This window comes from Protopterus annectens, chromosome 7.part0 (assembly GCF_019279795.1).
Source record: "Protopterus annectens isolate FY-2018-M chromosome 7.part0, PAN1.0, whole genome shotgun sequence".
In the NCBI taxonomy this organism is placed as follows: domain Eukaryota; kingdom Metazoa; phylum Chordata; order Ceratodontiformes; family Protopteridae; genus Protopterus; species Protopterus annectens.
This window is the reverse complement of record NC_056739.1, coordinates 1,714,748,792-1,714,767,293: the sequence shown is the minus strand read 5'-3', so window position 1 is coordinate 1,714,767,293 and position 18,502 is coordinate 1,714,748,792. Positions and strand designations below refer to the sequence as shown.

General features: G+C 43.3%; 1 protein-coding gene across 2 annotated transcripts in view; it reads right to left on the bottom strand.

The window, feature by feature from the left end:
- GOLM2 (golgi membrane protein 2) overlaps positions 1-18,502 on the bottom strand; it is a gene marked incomplete at its 5' end in the record, with an annotated part of 949,689 nt that overhangs the window by 228,581 nt on the left and 702,606 nt on the right. Inside the window, 1 exon segment of one of the 2 annotated variants that reach the window (XM_044078256.1) lies at positions 8,990-9,157. Coding sequence (XP_043934191.1) covers positions 8,990-9,157 — 168 coding nt within the window. 2 annotated transcript variants of the gene reach the window in all.

Below are 18,502 nucleotides of genomic sequence, written 5' to 3'. Positions count from 1 at the left end.
ACAGGAACTCTTTCCCAGGGGGAGCTGACAGAAATTTATTAGGACATCTTGGTACCGGTTCCACTGAGTCAGGAGTCTCCCACGCCCTTCGACAGATCAAATCCAGGAGCTCATCGAAGGGTGGAGACACCCAGGAGGCAGAGGGTTGAGCCCCAAAGGCCTTGAGGAATACCGACTCCTCCTCAGAGGGGGTTTTGGAGGACCAGCCGCCTCATTGCCTCAAAATCTCCAGGATGTCGGAGAAAGAGACGTCATCGGAGGATGACTTGGGGGACCCCTCTGACTCCTCGAGGTCGGTATCAGAGGTGAGGGACTCATCCTGGGTGTCTATGTGCTTCCTCTTGCACAATTTCTTCCTTGGGGGCTCCTCAGGGAACGACTCTGAGGGACCCTCAGAAAGTTGGGGACCGCTCATGGGGGTATCCCCTGACCTTGGGGCTCTGCCGTCAACCGATAGAAGGACATCAGAGGCTCTCGCCGGCGTGGAGGGGGATGGAATGACCGATCTGGGTGATGTGACTGAGGATCTGGCCAGTGCGCTCCTCATGGCCTCGAAGGCGGGTCCACCCGAATCCGAGGATCGACCCACCTCCGAGGCCAAGATCGGAACCGAGGTTCCCCGAGCCGAAGCGCCGAGAAGGAGACTCGGAACCGACAAAAGTCGCGAAGTATCCCCCTCGGGCCCGACAGAGGACACCCAGGTTCTGAAACCAGAGGATGGAGCCGACATGGTAGGAGCCGACGTCAGCACCAATAAGGCCTTAAGAGGTATCGGAGCCGGCTAAACATCACCCGGAGCCGAACACTCTGGCTCCGAAGACAAGGAGGTGCTCGGAGGAGGAAACATGGGCACACTCATCGGGACTGGCTCCGGAGCCGACTGGGTCGGAGCCGAAAATTACTTTGCCAAAACCGGCGACTGCAGGAGCCTCTGGACCACACTATCCACATCCAAATCAGAGAGTCTGGAGGATTTGGAGGAGAGAGAAGGTGACTGTGATCTCCTATCTGGAGATCCTGGTCTGACACTAGGAGATCGGCTCCGAATGGGCTCTAACAGGATAGGAGCTGAGGCAGATTTGAGAATCACAGCTACCTCCTGCTGCCCCGAGGACAAGGGAGCCGAGGAGGTAGAGTCCAATTTGGTAGTCTTCTCCGGTGGCTCCGATGTAACCGTTGGAGCCGGAGATCTTTTCTTGGCTTTAGAAGTCTTGGTTTTAGATTGTGAACCAGAGGAAGAGTCCAAGGACTCCTCAAAGGAAGGCTTAAGAAGGCCTTTCAGTACAAGTTTATTTTTTCTCTCCTGTAGAACCCTGGGGCTAAAAGCGTGACAAAAACTACAGGACTCTTGTAAATGTATAGTCCCCAAGCAGTATACACAAACAGCATGTCCATCTGTTATGGACATCTTGTAGCTACATTTAGAACACTTCTTAAACCCAGAGGGTTTGTGTTCTTTTTGATCCTTCGACATTACGGCCAAACCACAGTATACAAGCACAGAAATACCTCTCCAAAGTTCGGGTCGGCCGGCCCGAGACACTGTGCCACGTCATCAAAGTAGCAGTTCTTCGGTTTAAAGCGTGCCATCAGTCGGCCGCCTTCTTAGTGTTATAGTGCCTTCATGCCCAGGTGCCCTTTGATGGCTAAATTTGGATAAATGACAATGTTTCCAATAAGTAGAGAGCAAACCAAATAAAAAGAGCAAACACATAAAATTATATACAACAAACACATACACAAACAAATACCCCTGCTAGCTGCCCCCAAGCTAGCTGAAGGATGGCAACCTCAGAGGGAAGGTGGGTGGGTATCCAGGATTGATCGATAGATGCGACATCTACATTTGGACACACTGCAAAGGTAGGTATGTCAAAACCGTACTATGTCCTTCATGACTGCATGGGACCAATAATTACAGTAAAACTAGGGTAGAGAAAAGAGGGAGGGATAAAAAGAGTAGAGGATATGTAGGTAGTTAGATCCCCTTGCAAAACAGTGATCTAGAGTATAAAGGTAATCAGAAAAGGTACAAGTAATGTAGCGCTGGCAAATGCAGCAGCCAACGAGGTCAGCCTCCCATAATAACCCTCGTAAGAAAGCTGTGGTAAAGCTGTGGTAGTGGCTGTATGTGGAGTGAGGTGAGTTCCTCTGCTGATTTTTTTTGGAGTTTTCTTAGTAAAAAATCTAATGCAATTATCTATCCTCATTTCCTTGTCATTTTTTTTGGCTCTGTTTCCTTCTTTCCTTTTGCATATGCTACCAGAAGCTGGTCAGTTTTCTATTGACTTGGTTCCTATTGAGTAGTAGCGTGAATTGTCCATGTACATCCAAGGTATGCAAGAGTCTTTTCTCCCCCCTCTTGTGGGTTGGGGAAGAATGTAGGTAGGTGGATAGCCTGATTTAAAAGACACTCTGATACCACCTTAGGCATAAAATGTAGGATTTGTTCTCATGGACACTCTATCTTGATGGAAGATCAGGAAGGGTTTGCACTGCCATTAATGCCTGTAGTCAGAGACCCTTCTCCCTTGAGCATACAGCAGGAAAGCAGTTTTCCAGGATAAGTATTGTAATCTCTGCTGCTGCTGCTGTTCGAATGGAGGAAGCCCAATTTTTCTAGCACAAAGTTCAAGTCCCATGCTGGCAATGGTGGTTTCCTGGTTTTTTATTTATTCTGAGAAACTGTCGTGGAGGATTCCATAGTAATCCAAGCAAGTTGCAAGTTGGCCCTGTGCAGAATTGTGCAGAATTTCTGATTGTGGTGATTGGTGATTGGTCATAATGTGATTTCCCCCATTTTTCCAGGATGTCTGAAGATGTCTTTGATGATGATTGGATTGAGGATGTAGGTGTAGTTAGCTGGTAGTTCTGTTCTATATGTCTGCAAATAATGTTTTCTTTGAATTTTCTTTAATTGCTTGCTTTGCTTGTAATTTGTAGCCCAGAGCCACGGCATATGGGTTGTGCCCGCCTGACATAGAGGATATAGAATGTGTGTGTCTCCTTGTTTTGTTGTGTTGTCTCTCCTGTGGTGTTGTCTGTCCCTTATCATCAACTGACCTTCTTGAACTGAATGCTGAATGACTGCCAGTATTTTACTGCCAGCATTTCCTTTAAGTTGGGTGTATGGTGTAGCTGGTCTGAGTATGATCCCTTGCTCTGCCATGCACCCAGCATGTGCCCCAATCTGTGAGGTCTGAGGCATCTGTGGGTTTTTGATTGTTTTGCTTGATTGGAAAGGAAGTCCTGTGCTTTGCTGACGTGCTGGGCCACCATGCACCCCCAGGCATGGTCTGGCTGATCTGTGGTGATTGAGGCTGTGCTTGTGCTTGGGTTGGTTGGGAATATTCTTTAGGATAGTTTGTCTACATTTAGTCTATGCAGTCATGCAGTCTGGCATGCAGGATGCCAGGATGCAGGTTTTGCAGGTGCTTAGTACTTAGAGTTGCATGGTTATGCAGAAGCTGTTAAAGCCTTTCTTAAGAAGTAGATTCTTTCTTTTCTTTTCTGCTTGTTTTTGATTGTTTTAGAATGTTTTAGTGTTTGCTTTCTCTTGTTCTGAACTTTGTTTGACTTTTTGATATCCAGCTATTGACTTATGGGCTTTATATCTTGCAACAGGTAAATGACTCTTTATTGGTACTCTTTTTGTCCTTGGCTTTGTTCAGGGCTTTTTGTTGTCCAGTCGTCCTCCAACAGGGATAATATTTTAATTGCAATCCTGCTGTGAGCAGCAACTGATGCCAGGTGATGGGCTAAGGTGCTGCAGAGGGGTGTGGTAGCAAAGGGCAATGCTGCTAATGCTTGAGAGATGCATCTCTGATGATCCAAGAAATCTGAGGTATCTTACTGCAAATTGGGGGTCGTGGAGGTATGCCAGGTTGCTGCGAGATTTAGAGTTACCAGCCAAGAGAAGCTGCTCCCTTAAGCAGCTGTGGGGTCAGCATTTATGGGTTTTGATTGTTGAAGGATGAGGAATAAAAGATGACAGGTCCATAGTTTGCAAGTTTCAAAATCCATTTTTCTTTGTTGGATTCTTTGAAAATTTGTTTAAGGGAGGTGCTTCTAGTTGTTCCTGAATTATGGTGCTTCTAGCTGTCACCACTGCTTCAAGTCACTGTGGTGGGTGTTGTTGTTATGTGGTGGGTGGTTGTCTCCTTGCTGCTGGTGGTCCTTCTGCCACACTGTGATTTGTAGGCTTGGTTGGCTTCTATTCCTGCCCCTCTCTGCCGCCCTTTCCTGCCTCCGAGAGGACCCGGAGGAGGAGGGATGATTCCTGCCTTGAGGTGAAGTTGAACCTGTGGACCTTCTGTCTGTGTTTTCTTTGTTTTGTACATTCCATCATTCTCTTCCATCTTTTTAGTACCTGGGGGTTGAGAACCAAATAAATTGACCTCCATGGGTGGTGCATCTAGCTTTGATTTGACATGAATGTAATGGTGTGCTGTTCAACCAAACATGCATGTCTCTCCTAACTATACAGATGTATGGGATCTAAAAAAAGGAAACATCAGTGCATCATAGCCACATTTTTAAGAATGGTTAACCTGCTGTATGTTATGTAGCATTTCCTGAACATATTTTTTTAGACATCAGGACTGTAGGCCACAACGGATAAGGCGGGAAACTACCAGTAACAACCAAAAAGACAGAATCTCTAAGTTAAAGGATTCTGACCCGACAACAAGACACACACTGTAGCAAAGGACAAACGTTTACCTCAGACAAACCACAAAATGGAGAGAGGACTACGTCCTCTAACTTAAACGGGCCTAGCCCGTAGGAACGGAGGGATACCACAAACACTCACACCACAAAACAATGTTAATAATAAGCAAAATAGCTATTAAAATAGCTTTTGTGAAGAAAGAGAACAATTTTTCACTAGAAAAAGAAGTTTTAAATCTACTTAGCCACAGCCAAGCGAGACCACGTCCTAGCTCCACGAGCAGCAAACGAGATCTGGGGTTGTAGAGCAGTGCAACATGGGATACCAGGTTAGCCCAGCCAATTAGAGACTTTGTGCTAGAAAAATATAAGTTGGCCGAGTCGGAGCCGATGTTCGGCTCCGAACCCGAGTAAGAATGTAGGCGAGATTGGACCACATAACATCATCTATTTCTACGGTGAGATAATTGGATACAGGATATCCAAGTGGTGCTTTGCCATATGGCACAGTAACCCTGTTTGGAAATGCCTTATTGTGGTGAGTATAACAAAAAGTAATAGCATGAGACAACCATCTGGAAACTGTATGCTATGACCTTCCCTCTTACCTTCATATTAGATGAACATTTCAGGTATAAAAGAAAGGTACGTTCTCAAAGAAATCATGTACTTACAAATGACATAGGGTTGACTCAAAAGAAGTGCTTATAACTCAGATGTTCTCCAAGCAGAAGTCAGAGCAATGAGTAAAACAGTCTTCCATGTTAGAAACCTCAAGCCAGCCCGATGAGCTGGTTCAAATGGAAAGACAATAAGCCTTTCAAGCACACAGTTAAGGTTCCCAAGGAGGAGCCAACTATTTTCTAGGTGGCCAGACAAACACTCATTTCAAAATCTGCACTACTTGCAGACAAGACGAAATGGCAGAAAATGAACATTGATAAAGGAATAAGACCAGAGGATAGTAACTCTCACAAATAATCATGAACCAGAGGCAGCTAGGCCTGAATATGATCCTGTTTTATAGATTGGTACCTACCAGAAAAAATGTTTTACTTATGATTTCCTAGTAACATACTTTTTGCCTCCTTCAATACCTGTTGTAAGTTCTCAGGAAAAAAGGGGGGCCTAAAGAATATCCGGGCAGCTAGGTAAAGGGTTTCCATGTTGGGGTGTTTCAAACAGCCACTATCTTGAGTAAATCCAGTTTGTGGGGAAGCCTGTCCAGAGTGCCCTTGTCTGGACTGAAAAGAAAGGAGACGCTGCCTGGGACAAAAGGGAGTTACAATCATATTTTTTGGGGAGATCGTCTGAATCTTTAGAAGATCCCTGATATGAGTGGAAAAGGTAGAAAAGCATACAGAAACACTCCCATCCATGGGAAAGGAGAAGGCATCTCTCTTCCAGGCCTGTTTGTAAGGGACCCTGGTAAAGAACTTCTTTAGATGTCTGTCCTGATAGGAGGCAAAAAGATCTATTTAAGGTATTTCACACAGCTGGATCAAATCTTGGAAAACCCTAAGTTAAAGTTTCCATTTGTGAGGGTCTGTCCTGGTCTTGCTAAGTTTGTCCGCGATAAAACTTTGTTCTGACGAAATGTATGAAACCCGAAGAGTCAAAAACAGCAGAGTTGCTCTTTCCCAGGCTATCACAGCAAGTCTGTAAAAAGGGCAACATCTGTTACCCCCAGTTTATTATGTACCACATCACTGTTGTGTGCTCTGTGTAAACTTGCAGAGGTCCTGGGGACCACAGATGATTTAAGATTTTCAAAACAGTTATCACTGCCATCATTTCTCTCTCTAACATTTATGTGCATCTGTCTGTCATGAGGGTTTCACAGACCTTGTACTTTCACACCTTTGGAAACTGCTTCCATGTAATGTCTGATGCATCTGTAGTCACAGATTGGAGAGGAGAGAGGAGATGTAAGACAGAATGGGAGACCTGGATTACTACAGACCTGGTCTTCCCACCACAGAACCTCCTTCCTTACAAATATCAAAACAGGGATCTGAAAAGAATGAATGAAGATGATGTGTCCAGACTGATCTTAAGGTAACATTATTTTCTCCTGGTGTCTGGTCAGGGGAAGCATGAGAACACAGGCGCCATGTACCACAAAGTCTTGAGAAATTCCCTTACAGTTAACGGCTTTGAGTGGAAAAACTTAGGAAGAACAGCTGGAACATCTTTACTATGTCTGGAGGAAAAATGGCTCTTCCCAGGAAAACAATTTTGTGAGAAAGGATCAGTAAAGAATTCTGTAAGTTGATATGAAAACCCAGACTGAGGAAAAGATACTGAACAGCTACTAAAGACTCTTGGCAGCTGGAAGAGCAGTCTACAATAAGAGAATTGTTCAACTACATAAAGATGTGAATACCTTGAAATCTGCCATAAACAGCAGATATCTGATGAAGTTTTTAATTTTAAGATGAAAGCACTCGTGCAATCAAGTATTGTTGAATTAAAGGATTGAACTTTTGAAGGATACAGTGCATTTCATTTACCCTACAGTCCAGATAATTTTGATTCAGTGTGCTGCTTCTTTCCTGATTAAATTTTTCTCAGAAAATTAAATTTAGATGAAGGTATCACCCCAACAGAGGGATTATCTGCCCAGCCTTGAAAGACTGCCAGATGGCCACCACTTCCATGGGACCCACCGAAGTGCATTTCTGCAGCAAGAACGCTCTAGTTAATTTGGTGCTCTAAATGTCCTTTTATATGGTGCTCCTGAAAGAGCATGTGGAAGGCACCATTTAGCTTTAAAATTATATGGTGCTCCTCTAGTGCTCCTGAAAGAGCATGTGGAAGGCACCATTTAGCTTTAAAAGCTAGCTGATCACTAGGGGTGGCACCCAAACAGTTCATGCTACTGCAACAGAGATTTAATGCTAACCATTCTGAGGTATGGTTGTGCAGGATTACAAATGCATTTAGGAGACCCACTTCTTTATTGTACCCAAATAAAAACACTCCTACTGAGCAAGAGATTGCATGTGTGTTCAGACTCTCACTGCAGCTGCCTTCCATGGTCAGAGTCGCTCAAAGGACTGCAAAAAGTAGTCTTGATGCAAAATGTTATTCTTATCAGAAAGAAAGCTGCATTTAAAATACTAAATGAACTAAAAAATAAAATGCTGACAGCCAGACCTTATGAAATTACATCCTCTGGCTTTAACCCCAACCTTATGGATAACAACAAAACCACATACAACAAAATGGCTATGTTTGCTGAAAACCTATCATGACTCACCATACTGATTACAACCTTCAGCTATTTTTAATTATTATTGTGTTGTTAGTTTTGTGATTCTTGAAATGGCTGCTTTGCTTGTACAATATTTACTACAAATGAACATTTCTGCATATACTATATGTAACAGTTAGCTTGATCATGTTTGGAAAACAAATGTAACGGCTTAAGTGGTATACAATGGAGAATATAATTAAAGATTTTGAGAATTTCTCTTAAAACCTTCTTAAATATAACTTCTCACCACTGTACACCATTTTAACAATTAACCTGGTCCTCTTTCCAAACTAGATGAACCATGGCCCACAGAATATTTTATAAGCAAGGACATCTATCCATAGCAAATGGCATACATACAAAGTAACCAGGTGGGAACCTTGGCTACCTCTTTACAACATACAAAAATCACTGACTAATCCAAATTCTAATTCTTCAAAACCACAAATTCATTTCTAGTCCCTTTATAACAGTGCAGCCCATGCACATGCCTATACACACAGTCATTCTTTCACAAATAAACACGTACATAGTATTTTAGAAAAGGAAAGGTAAAAGCAAATTCAGCTGTATACTTAAGAATAAAAAACACTATTTAAATTTATGGAAAGTATGCATACTATAACTGGAATTTACAATCACTGAATTTAATTCTAACATTTTATATTGCTGTTAAGCAAATAAAGTTAATTATTATGCACACGATCAAATTAAACAAGCTGCTCACTTTTTAATGCACCATTTCAAAGTACTTCAGATATCTATAAATACACTGAGCAATACAGTCAGCAATTCTTCCCGCATTTTTGAAATGAATCACAATTTGCAATTTTAATTCTGATGAATATGCATATTTTCACTGATAACAGTTCTAAAAGATATGCACCTTTACTTGTATGAGGTAATAAAATTAAAATGGATAAAATATACTAAAATTTGTCAGTGAATAGTGCCAATAATTTATGCATTCATATTATGTCTGCCAGCCACTAAATTAAATAAGATGGTAACTCGGTGGTCAACATAACCTAATGTCATGGAGACAAGGCCCAAGCTCACCCTGGACGTCTTCTTCACCACCATCACCATCATCTTCCTCATTGTAAACCAGTTCCGCCTGCTTGTCTGCCTCATACTCACCCATGTTACCATCATCCCCATTATAATCCGCGAGTTTAGAGTCATGGTGCGGATCAACTGGGGATTCATTCTCATCAAAGAAGTGGTCTGCAGAGAAGGTGTAAGAGTCCAAATTAGAAGTAAAGAGAAAAAAATGAGAAATCTGAGCCGAGACTACAAAAACTATTAATTAGGGTTGATGGCTACATAAGTTATTCTGTCCACCCCATATACAAGTTATTCTGGCCACCCCTTATGCAAAGTACTCCAGTCTACATGTATAACTTATAGCTAGACATCAGTATAAAAACAGACATTAACTTCAAGCAGCCCATGAACATTTAAAACATAAGGATGTGACAAAATAATTACAACATTAGCAATACTTTTTTTTCAGAAGTACTATTGCCAGAATTTGTTTATTGTGAGCTGTATCACTTACTAAATATGACAGAATCCCCTTAAAGAAATGAACCCTTTCTGGACAGATTAAAAAAGCGTGCAGAGGAGAAAAACTCTTCAATGTAAGAAAACTACTGCATAGATTTCAGAATTTCAGTCTAGCAACAATTTTAATTTGCAAGCATATAAACCATGACAAAATTAAAAACTAAAAATGGCATCTGTTGAAAAAAAATAAATGCAGTTTTAAATCAAGTGAATACACTTGCTCAAAGAAAAGAAATGCATTTTGGAAAACACAATGTTCATTTAATATTTTCCAGTTACAATGCATATGTATCAGGTAGTTACTGTTTTTAAATACCAGGTTAGTCTACCAGGCACAAATGGCTCTTTTAGGGTTGAGCCAAAACGCAGTCTTGCTGAAGTGACTTGTTCAAAGTTGTACAGTTTTTTTTTAGTAATACTGACTAAATCAGATCCAGGACTGCAGGATGAAGCTTGCTAGCAACTCATATAATTAATCCTTTGTGGTAAACTTCCACTTGACATATTAACATATCAAGAATGTATTACTACATCAACAGAGGATTCAAAAGGTACTTTTTTTTTCCCCAAATCCACACTGACTTCAATATGACATGCATCTTCAGGCTGAAGTCATGTGCTTTAGACAACCTGTTTATGTATTGGTTTTGTTGACTGAAAGTAAACAAAAGTTATGTACTTACCATAACAAGAGATCAGTGTTGTCTTCTGCCCTTCACAACGTCTGGGTTATCAGATCTTACTCGGATTCAATGCCAGTACCTTTAGAATCTTCAGTCCTGTAGCTCCTCTTTCACTACCCATAACTCCCTGCTCTAACTTACTCTCCTCAGATAGAATTTACCCCATTGTTTCCCCTTAGAAAAATGGACAAAAGGGAATGTGTGTGTGTGTGTGTGTGTGTGTGTGTGTGTGTGTGTGTGTGTGTGTGTGTGTGTACACACACACACATACATACATACAGAAAATAGGTCAAATATATCTTAAAGGTTAGTCCACACAGCCAGCCAGGAGCCACAAACGGAGACAATTTGGAGATAGCATGGTGAGAGGAATGGTTGAGAAGGACGGAGGAAGACAACACAGATGTACCATTATGGCAAGTACTTAACTTTTATATATTGTGTTCTTTTTCAACCCTCTCAACATGTCAGACAGAATCCATAGCCAATAACCCCAGGATGGTCCTACAGGAGAACATTCCACAAAACGGTGGAACCAAAGGATGGTCTAGATCCAGACTGGATGTCTAATTTGTAGTGGGACACAAAGGAATGACAATTAGACCAGGTATTTGTTGCACAAATGTCATCAATAGATGCCAGAGCGAAAAAGGCAACTGAGGCAGGTACCACTCTGGTGGAATAAGCCCTATGCTTAATACGGCAGGAATTCCTTTCAGGGAGTATGCAAAGGAGGTACAATCAAAAAGCCTTCTGGATATGGTCACTTTGGAAAAGTACAGTTTTGTACCTACCATAAATGTAGATGTCCGAACTGGATAGCATCTGCAGTCATAACAAGTGGGTTGTCCTGTCGTCAGGCAGTCCAAAGTCCGGGTCCGGCTGATGTCGCACTCCACCCGACGTCATCTCTGTTGGTCTTTATAAAAGCATCCATTTTCCTCAGTGTTTCTTGCCCCAGATGCCAGTAGCCCTCTTGCAGGGTAAAATTTGGATAGATGCCAATGTTTCCAAATAGATAGAGGTAAACACAACAATAAGCATATATGTACATATATACAAACAAATACACCATAAAAGACTCCCCAACAGCTAGCTATTAGGAGGGTAAACACCCTAGGAGTACCACAGAGGGAAGGAGGAGTGACTGCAGATGCTATCCAGTTCGGACATCTACATTTATGGTAGGTACAAAACTGTACTATGTCCTTCATGGATGCATCTGCAGTCATAACAAGTGGGTAGAATACCATAGCCAACTAGGGAGGAGGATAAAGGTAGATTATGGTGTGTTTAGGATCCCTTGCAGTACAGCAGTGGCAAACCCTGCTCGGATCTGGAATAAAGAGGCAAATTATAATGCTTGGCAAATGTATGCACGGAGGTCCAAGTAGCCGCCTCAATAATGTCTTTGGTTGCCACTCCTCGTAAGAAGGCTGTGGTAGTGGCTGTTGCCCTTGTAGAATGAGGTCTTATGTTCTGTGGAATTGGTTTTCCATGGAAGGAGTAACAGTATCGTATGCAATTTCCTATCCATTTGGAGATTGTCTGTTTGGAAATAGCTTTTCCTTCCTTCCTGTTGCATAGGCTACAAAAATTGGTCAGTCTTTCTGCTATTTTTTTGTTCTGTCCAAGTAGTAGCGTAGCTGTCTATGTACATCCAAGGTATGCAGTATTCTTTCCCCTCTGTTTTGTGGGTTGGGAAAGAAGGTAGGTAGGTGGATTGCCTGGTTTAAAGATACTCTGGATACCACCTTAGGCATAAATGTAGGATTAGTCCTCAAGGACACTATCTTGGTGGAAGATTAGGAAGGGTTGCACTGCCATTAAGGCCTGTAGTTCTGAAACCCTCCTTGCTGAAGTAATTGCCAGTAGGAAAGCAGTTTTCCATGACAGGTGTTGTAGGTCTGCTGTTGCTGCTGGTTCAAAGGGTGCTAGTGTCAACTTTTCTAGCACAAAGTTTAAGTCCCAAGCTGGTAATGGTGGTTTCCTTGGAGGTTTTACATTCTTGATTCCTCTGAGGAACTGCCTGAGCAAAGGAAAAAACAGGTGGATCAAAGCTGTATTCTGCTGAAATAGCTGATGCATGTATCTTGATGGAGGAGTAGGACAGGCCTGAATGAAGAAGTTCGGCCAGATACTCCAGAATGTTAGGCATATCTATGTTTGACACATCTTTTCCTCTTTCGGTACTCCAAATGACAAACCTTTTCCATTTTCCAGCATAGTTCTTTCTTGTTGAAGGTCTGCGTGCTTCAAGAATAATGTCTTTAACTCTTTGGGAAAGTTCTGGATTAGCTGCTGCTATGTGATGTTCCATGCAGTCAGTTGCAGCGTTTTTAGGTTTGGATGTATGATGCTGTAGTTGTTCTGAGTTAACATCAAAGGCATCAGTGGTATTGGCCACATGTTGTTCCGAGACATGCTCTTCAGTAGTGGGTACCAGTGTTGTCTTGGCCAGTTTGGGGCTATCAGGATTATCCTTGGACGTTCTTCCTTGATTTTTAGTAGTACCTTGTGTATCAAAGGAAGAGGTGGGAATGCATATGCTGTTAGGCCTTTCCAGTTGAAGGAGAGTGAGTCCACTTTCCATGCTAGTGGGTGGAATGTCCTTGTGCAGAATTTTTAGAGCTGGTGATTGAGAGGTGATGCGAATAGGTCTATCTGTGGCATTCCCCATTTCTTTGAGATGGTCTTGAAGATGTCCGGTGCAGCTTCCATTCGTGGGCATCCGTGGTTCTGCTTAGTATGTCTGCTAGAGTATTGTCTTTCCCGGTACAAATATTGCCTGTAACTGAATGTTGTAGCTGAGTGCCAGGGTCCACAGCTCCAAGGTCATTCTGCATAGGGGTATGAATGAGTGCCTCCCTGTTTGTTGATGTACCACATGACTGTGGTGTTGTCTGTCCTTATCATCAACTGGCCCTCTTTGAGGAATGGTTTGAACTTTTGGATTGCCAGTTTTACTGCCAGCATTTCTTTTAGATTGATGTGCAGGTGAAGTTGATCCTGTGTCCACAATCCTTGCACGCATTTGTCCAGCATGTGGGCCCCCCATCCTAGGTCTGAAGCGTCTGTTGTGATGGTCTGGCTTGGTTGACATCTGAAGGGCAGGCCTGGGTTTGACTGGCATGCCTGAGCCCACCATAGGAACTCCTGTTTTAAGCATGGAATTAGTGGGATTTCTGTTTCTAGACTGTGTCTGTGTTGGGACCATAAATTCTTTAGGTACCACTGTAGTTTCCTCATATGTAGTCTGGCAAATGGGACCAAGATTATGCATGATGCCATGAAGCCCAAGGCCTGTAGAAATTTTCTTGCTGTTAACTTGTTCAGTTTTGTTAGTGCCAAGAAGTAAAGAGGAAGTTCTTTTGTTTTTCTGTAGTCAGGAATGCCATTTGTTGTACTGTGTCCAATTCAAGAATGTCCTTGTTTGGGATGGTATCAGCCTTGACTTTTGTAAATTAACTGTGTATCCCAGTCCTTGTAGCAAGTAAATGATCCTTTGTAAATCTGTTTTTAGCTTGCTTTTGTTGTCCCTTGTAGCAGGCAGTCGTCCAGGTATGGGTAAATTTGAATTCCCTGTAGTCTGCAATGGGCGATTACTGATGCCAGGCATTTTGTGAATACTCTGGGCAGTAGATAAGCCAAAGGGCAATGCTGAGAATTGATAGTGCTCTGATCCTGCAAGAAATCTGAGGTATCTTCTGCAGATTGGTCGAATGGGGACGCAGGTATGCCTCCTTGAGATCTAGAGTTACCAGCCAAGACTCCTTGCCCAGCATGGGAAGAAGTTGCTGTAGGGTCAGCATTTTGAATTTTGGGACAATGATGTATGTATTTAAGGTGGACAGGTCGAGAATTGGTCTCCAACTTTTTCCTTTCTTGGAACTAGGAATAGTCTGGAGTAGAACCCCTTTCCTTGTTCTGCTGTTGGCACTCTTTCCACAGCTCTCATGTTTGCTAACTCCATTATCTGAGCCTCTGTTTTTGATTTGGAGGTAGATTTGGCATTCCTCTTTGACTGGTAAAGTGTGGAAGTGAAACCGTAACCTTGATCTATGGTTTGTAAAATCCACTTGTCTTTTGTTATGTAGTGCCAGTTCTTTGAAAATAAGGTTAACTTTCCGCCTAGAGGAGCTGCTATTTGTTCCCTGGTAGGCGGATTTAGGATTAAGTCACTGTGGTTGTGCTGATGTAGTGGCAGTGGCTGTGTCTGTGCCTCTGTTGTTACCTTGCCACTGTCGTCCTCTGTAGGCACCTCCTCTGGATTGGTTTCTGCCTCTGGAACGTCTATTCCTGCCCCTTTGAAATTTTGTGGAGTCAGGAAAGGACCAATTTTGGCAGGCCAGTTCCTGCTAAACCTTGGGGTTGAACCTGCAAGAAATCTTTAACAGTTTGAACAGATTTTGCCTTTTCTTCCATTTTCTTCATAACCTGCTGGGCAGGTGTACCAAACAAACTTGTCTTGTCCATAGGAGCATCTAGCAACTTAGCTTTAGCATGATCCGGTAAAGCTTGTTCCTTTAGCCATGCATGCCTTCTTATCACTGTGCCTGTCATGGCTGATCTAAATGAAGCCTCCAGTGCATCATAGCCACATTTTAAGGAATGGTTGCTAACCTGTTGTATGTTATTTACCATCTCTAATACATATTTCTTATCAAGAGATTCTTCAGTAGTTAGTTTTTAGTTAACTGATCAAGCATAAACTATTGGTATTGTATCATGTGAAAGTGACAGTTTAAAGCACTAGCTGAGAGAGTAGCTGAAGTGTAGACCTTTTACCCCATCTGTCTAGTGACCTTGCTTCCCTTTCAGAAGGAATAGGGTTTTTAGCTGTGGTCGCTGCTACTGCCTTGGGACCCTGGGATATAGTTTCTGGGTCTGCAAGTGGGGCCTTGTAAAGGTGGTGATGAGTATCTGGCACCCTGTAAAATCTGTCTGGTTGGGCAGGGGCTGGGGTAAAGAATCTGGAGCGGAGCAAACATCATTGAAAGCATCATCCACCACAGAGAGAACAGGAGGTATAGCTAAGGGCCTGTGCTGTGGGAGGTGCAGAAAGGTCCTAAGTCTTTTCTGGAGTCTGAAAAATCCTGTTGCTGCCATTGGAACTGTTCTCGCATGGCATGCAAGGTTTCCCCAAAGGAGAATTCTTCTGGTGGGGAAGCAGCTGGAATGGATTCTTCAGCATCAGAATCTTCAAAATTGGAGAAGGAGCCTCAGGCTGGTCAGTTATGTCTGATTCATCAGCAGAATCATCAGAAGACACTGGCTCAGGGGCTCTGCCCTAGGTCTCTTCTCTGGGGGCTGAGAGGCCCTGTCTGGGTGAGATTGAGATCCTCTAATTAAAGAATTAAATCTTCTGCCAAAGAAAGCATTTGAGAACTAGAAGAGGGCCTGGATGAGGGGGATTTAACAGGCACTGATTTAGTAGTCTTGGCTGCTTTAGCCCTGGCGAAGGCCTTAATGGACATGGCTGCTGGAGGCCTAGCAGCACCACATGCTGGGGTAGAGACATCCAAGGGGATGGTGTCTGATAAGTCAACCACCGTAGTGGGTAAAATTTCTGAGGTCGATTCAAGAATTGTAGCAGGGGCCTCAGTTGTAAGAATAGGTTCAGCTGTACTTTGAGCAGTTTTCTCGGTTTCGCCGAAACCGAGACACTCGTTTGCTTTGCCGTGGTTTGGCGAAACCGGACCGCGAGTGTCGGTCTTTATCTTTGCGCTTTGGAAGATTGGGTAGTCGGAGGATCCGACGGCATAATGTAAAATCAGTACCGAAAAACTGTTCTGCAAACTCCGACCGACGCCGGTTGAAAGAGGCACAGGCGAACAGGCTGCTTCGTCGTGGGCTGGGGCTAAACAAGGCAGACAGTAAGAGTGGAAATCTTTATGAGGTATTTGTTTCCCACAGGTTAAACAATTGTTAACTTTTTCTGACATCGGCTGAGGCAAGAAAGAGTCCCCAACGGGTACTTAGCTTTAGAAGTCTTGTAGTATTCGGTAGAAGTAATCTCTGGATCCGACCGACCGGCACTTGCGAACAGCTTCTGCTTCGCGGCAAGAAAGACTGAGGAAAATGGCGTCGGCTGATGCTTTAGACCAACAGAGATGACGGGTGGAGTGCGACATCAGCCGAAGCCGGACCCGGACTTTGGAATCCGGCCGACTGCAGGGCTGCCTGACGACAGGACAATCCACTTGTTATGACTGCAGATGCATCCATGAAGGACATCAGCCTTGTTAACTCGCGTTTTCAAAAAGGTTAAAATTTCAGAAAGTTTTATTTCTGTCAAAGTAGAATCTCAGTTTTTAATGCACATCCAAGCAACAAAGCAAATATTCTCCCTTCTTACTGAAGCTTGGAAAGTAAACAGGTAAATGAATGGGCTGACTCAGATTAGACTTAGAAACTACCCTGGGCAGAAAGGAAGGTTTGTCTTTAAGGAGACTCTGTCCTTGTAGAAAAACAGATGAGGAACAGAGGACAGTGCTTGAAGCTCAGACACATTTCTTGCTACTTTAACAGCTACCAGCAAAGAATCTTCTAAGACCAGAGCTTTAAAGAAATTGCAGGTGCAGGTTCAAAAAGAGGTCTGGTAAGAACTTGCAAGAGCACACAAGTCCCACTGAGGTACTGGGTCACGACCATGTGGATGAAATAAAAAGATGCCTCTCAGGAAGACCTTGGAAGGCTTAAGGGCCACCACAGGTACATTATCCATGCCAAAGTGAAAGCTGGAAATGGTGAGTGACTTAACTTTGATGGTAGAGAAACTGAGACTGGGGGAAAAAGAGCAGCCAGGAAATCCAGGATGGCATTCAAGAGTGCAGGAAAAAGGATCCAAACCTTTAGAAGAGGCCCAAATAGACAAAGTCTTCTACTTACTTGCATTAACCTTTTGTAGTGGAATGCTTCAGGGAAAAAGGATAGAATTAACTCTTTTAGAGACCTTGGGATCTCTAGCCATCACTGGAATTGGAGGAACCACATGGGTAGTTTGAGGAAGTGAAGGTGAAATGAGCTTGAAAGATGACAGATTAGACCTAGGCTAGTGAAGTAGGTGAGGCCAAAGAGAGGGGAATAAACTTGTTTGGGCCAGAACAGGGCAATAATGATCACTGTCACTCTCCAATGGGTTGCCTTCTGAAGCAATTTGATTATCAGAAGAGTTGGGAGACAGGCATACAGAAGACCCAGGGGCCAAGTATGCAGAAGAAAGTACAGTTGTGTACCTACCATAAATGTAGATGTTTGAGTGTATTCACTGTTGCAGTCATTACTCTTGGGTTATCCTGCTGGCAGGCTACCCTCAGTCGGCCAGAATTCCAAAGTCTAGGTCCGGCGTCAGTTGCTGTCACCTCTTCCCTGACGTCAGTGCGTCAGGGGTAAGAAAGATGAAGCCGACGCCATTTTCTTCAGCTTTTCTTGCCCCAGATGTCAGGTGCCCCAAATAGGTAGGCTGAAAAATATACCAATAAGAAATGCATGCACAAAAATAACATTTCCTTCATCTACAAGCAAATACACCAAAAAGGTTGTATAGGATAGAGAAGTGCAGATAAGTCCCAGCAAAGAGAAGGGGGATGGTGGGTGGGTAACCTGGACTGCAACATCTACATTTATGGTAGGTACACGACTATACTATGTTCATCGTGTTTCACTGTTGAAGTCATTACTCTTGGGTAGAATCCGAAAGCTGAGGATGGGTGGCTGGGCTAAATGGGATTAGGAGAGGCTATGAGGCCCTGCAGAACTGCAGTGGCAAAGCCTGCTCTGGACTTAGAGTAGAGAGGCAAGTGGTAGTGCTTTGTAAAGGTGTGCACTGAACTCCAAGTTGCAGCCTCTAAGATTTTTTGGTTGGTACTCCTCTGAGGAAGGCTGCTGAAATGGCTGCTGCTCTGGTGGAATGAGGCCTTGGGCACTGATTTGCCATGTTGAAAATAGCAGAAACGGATGCAATGGCCTATCCATTTAGAAATAGTCTGTTTTGAGATAGCCTTTCCTTGTGATCATGCAGCATATGACACTAAAAGTTGCTCAGTCTTTCTGAAAGCTTTAGTTCTGTCCAAGTAGAAGTGCAACTGCCTGTGCAAGTCCAAAGAATGCAGAATTTTCTCACCCTTGTTCTGTGGATTTGAGTAAAAGGTAGGCAAGTGAATGGTTTGGTTGAGGGCCACACTGGATACCACCTCAGGCATAAATGTAGGGTTTGTCCTCAGAGAAATCCTGTCTGGATGAAAAATTATGAAAGGTTCCACAGCCATAAGTGCTTGTAATTCCGAGACTCGCCTTGCAGAGGTTATGGCTAGGAGCA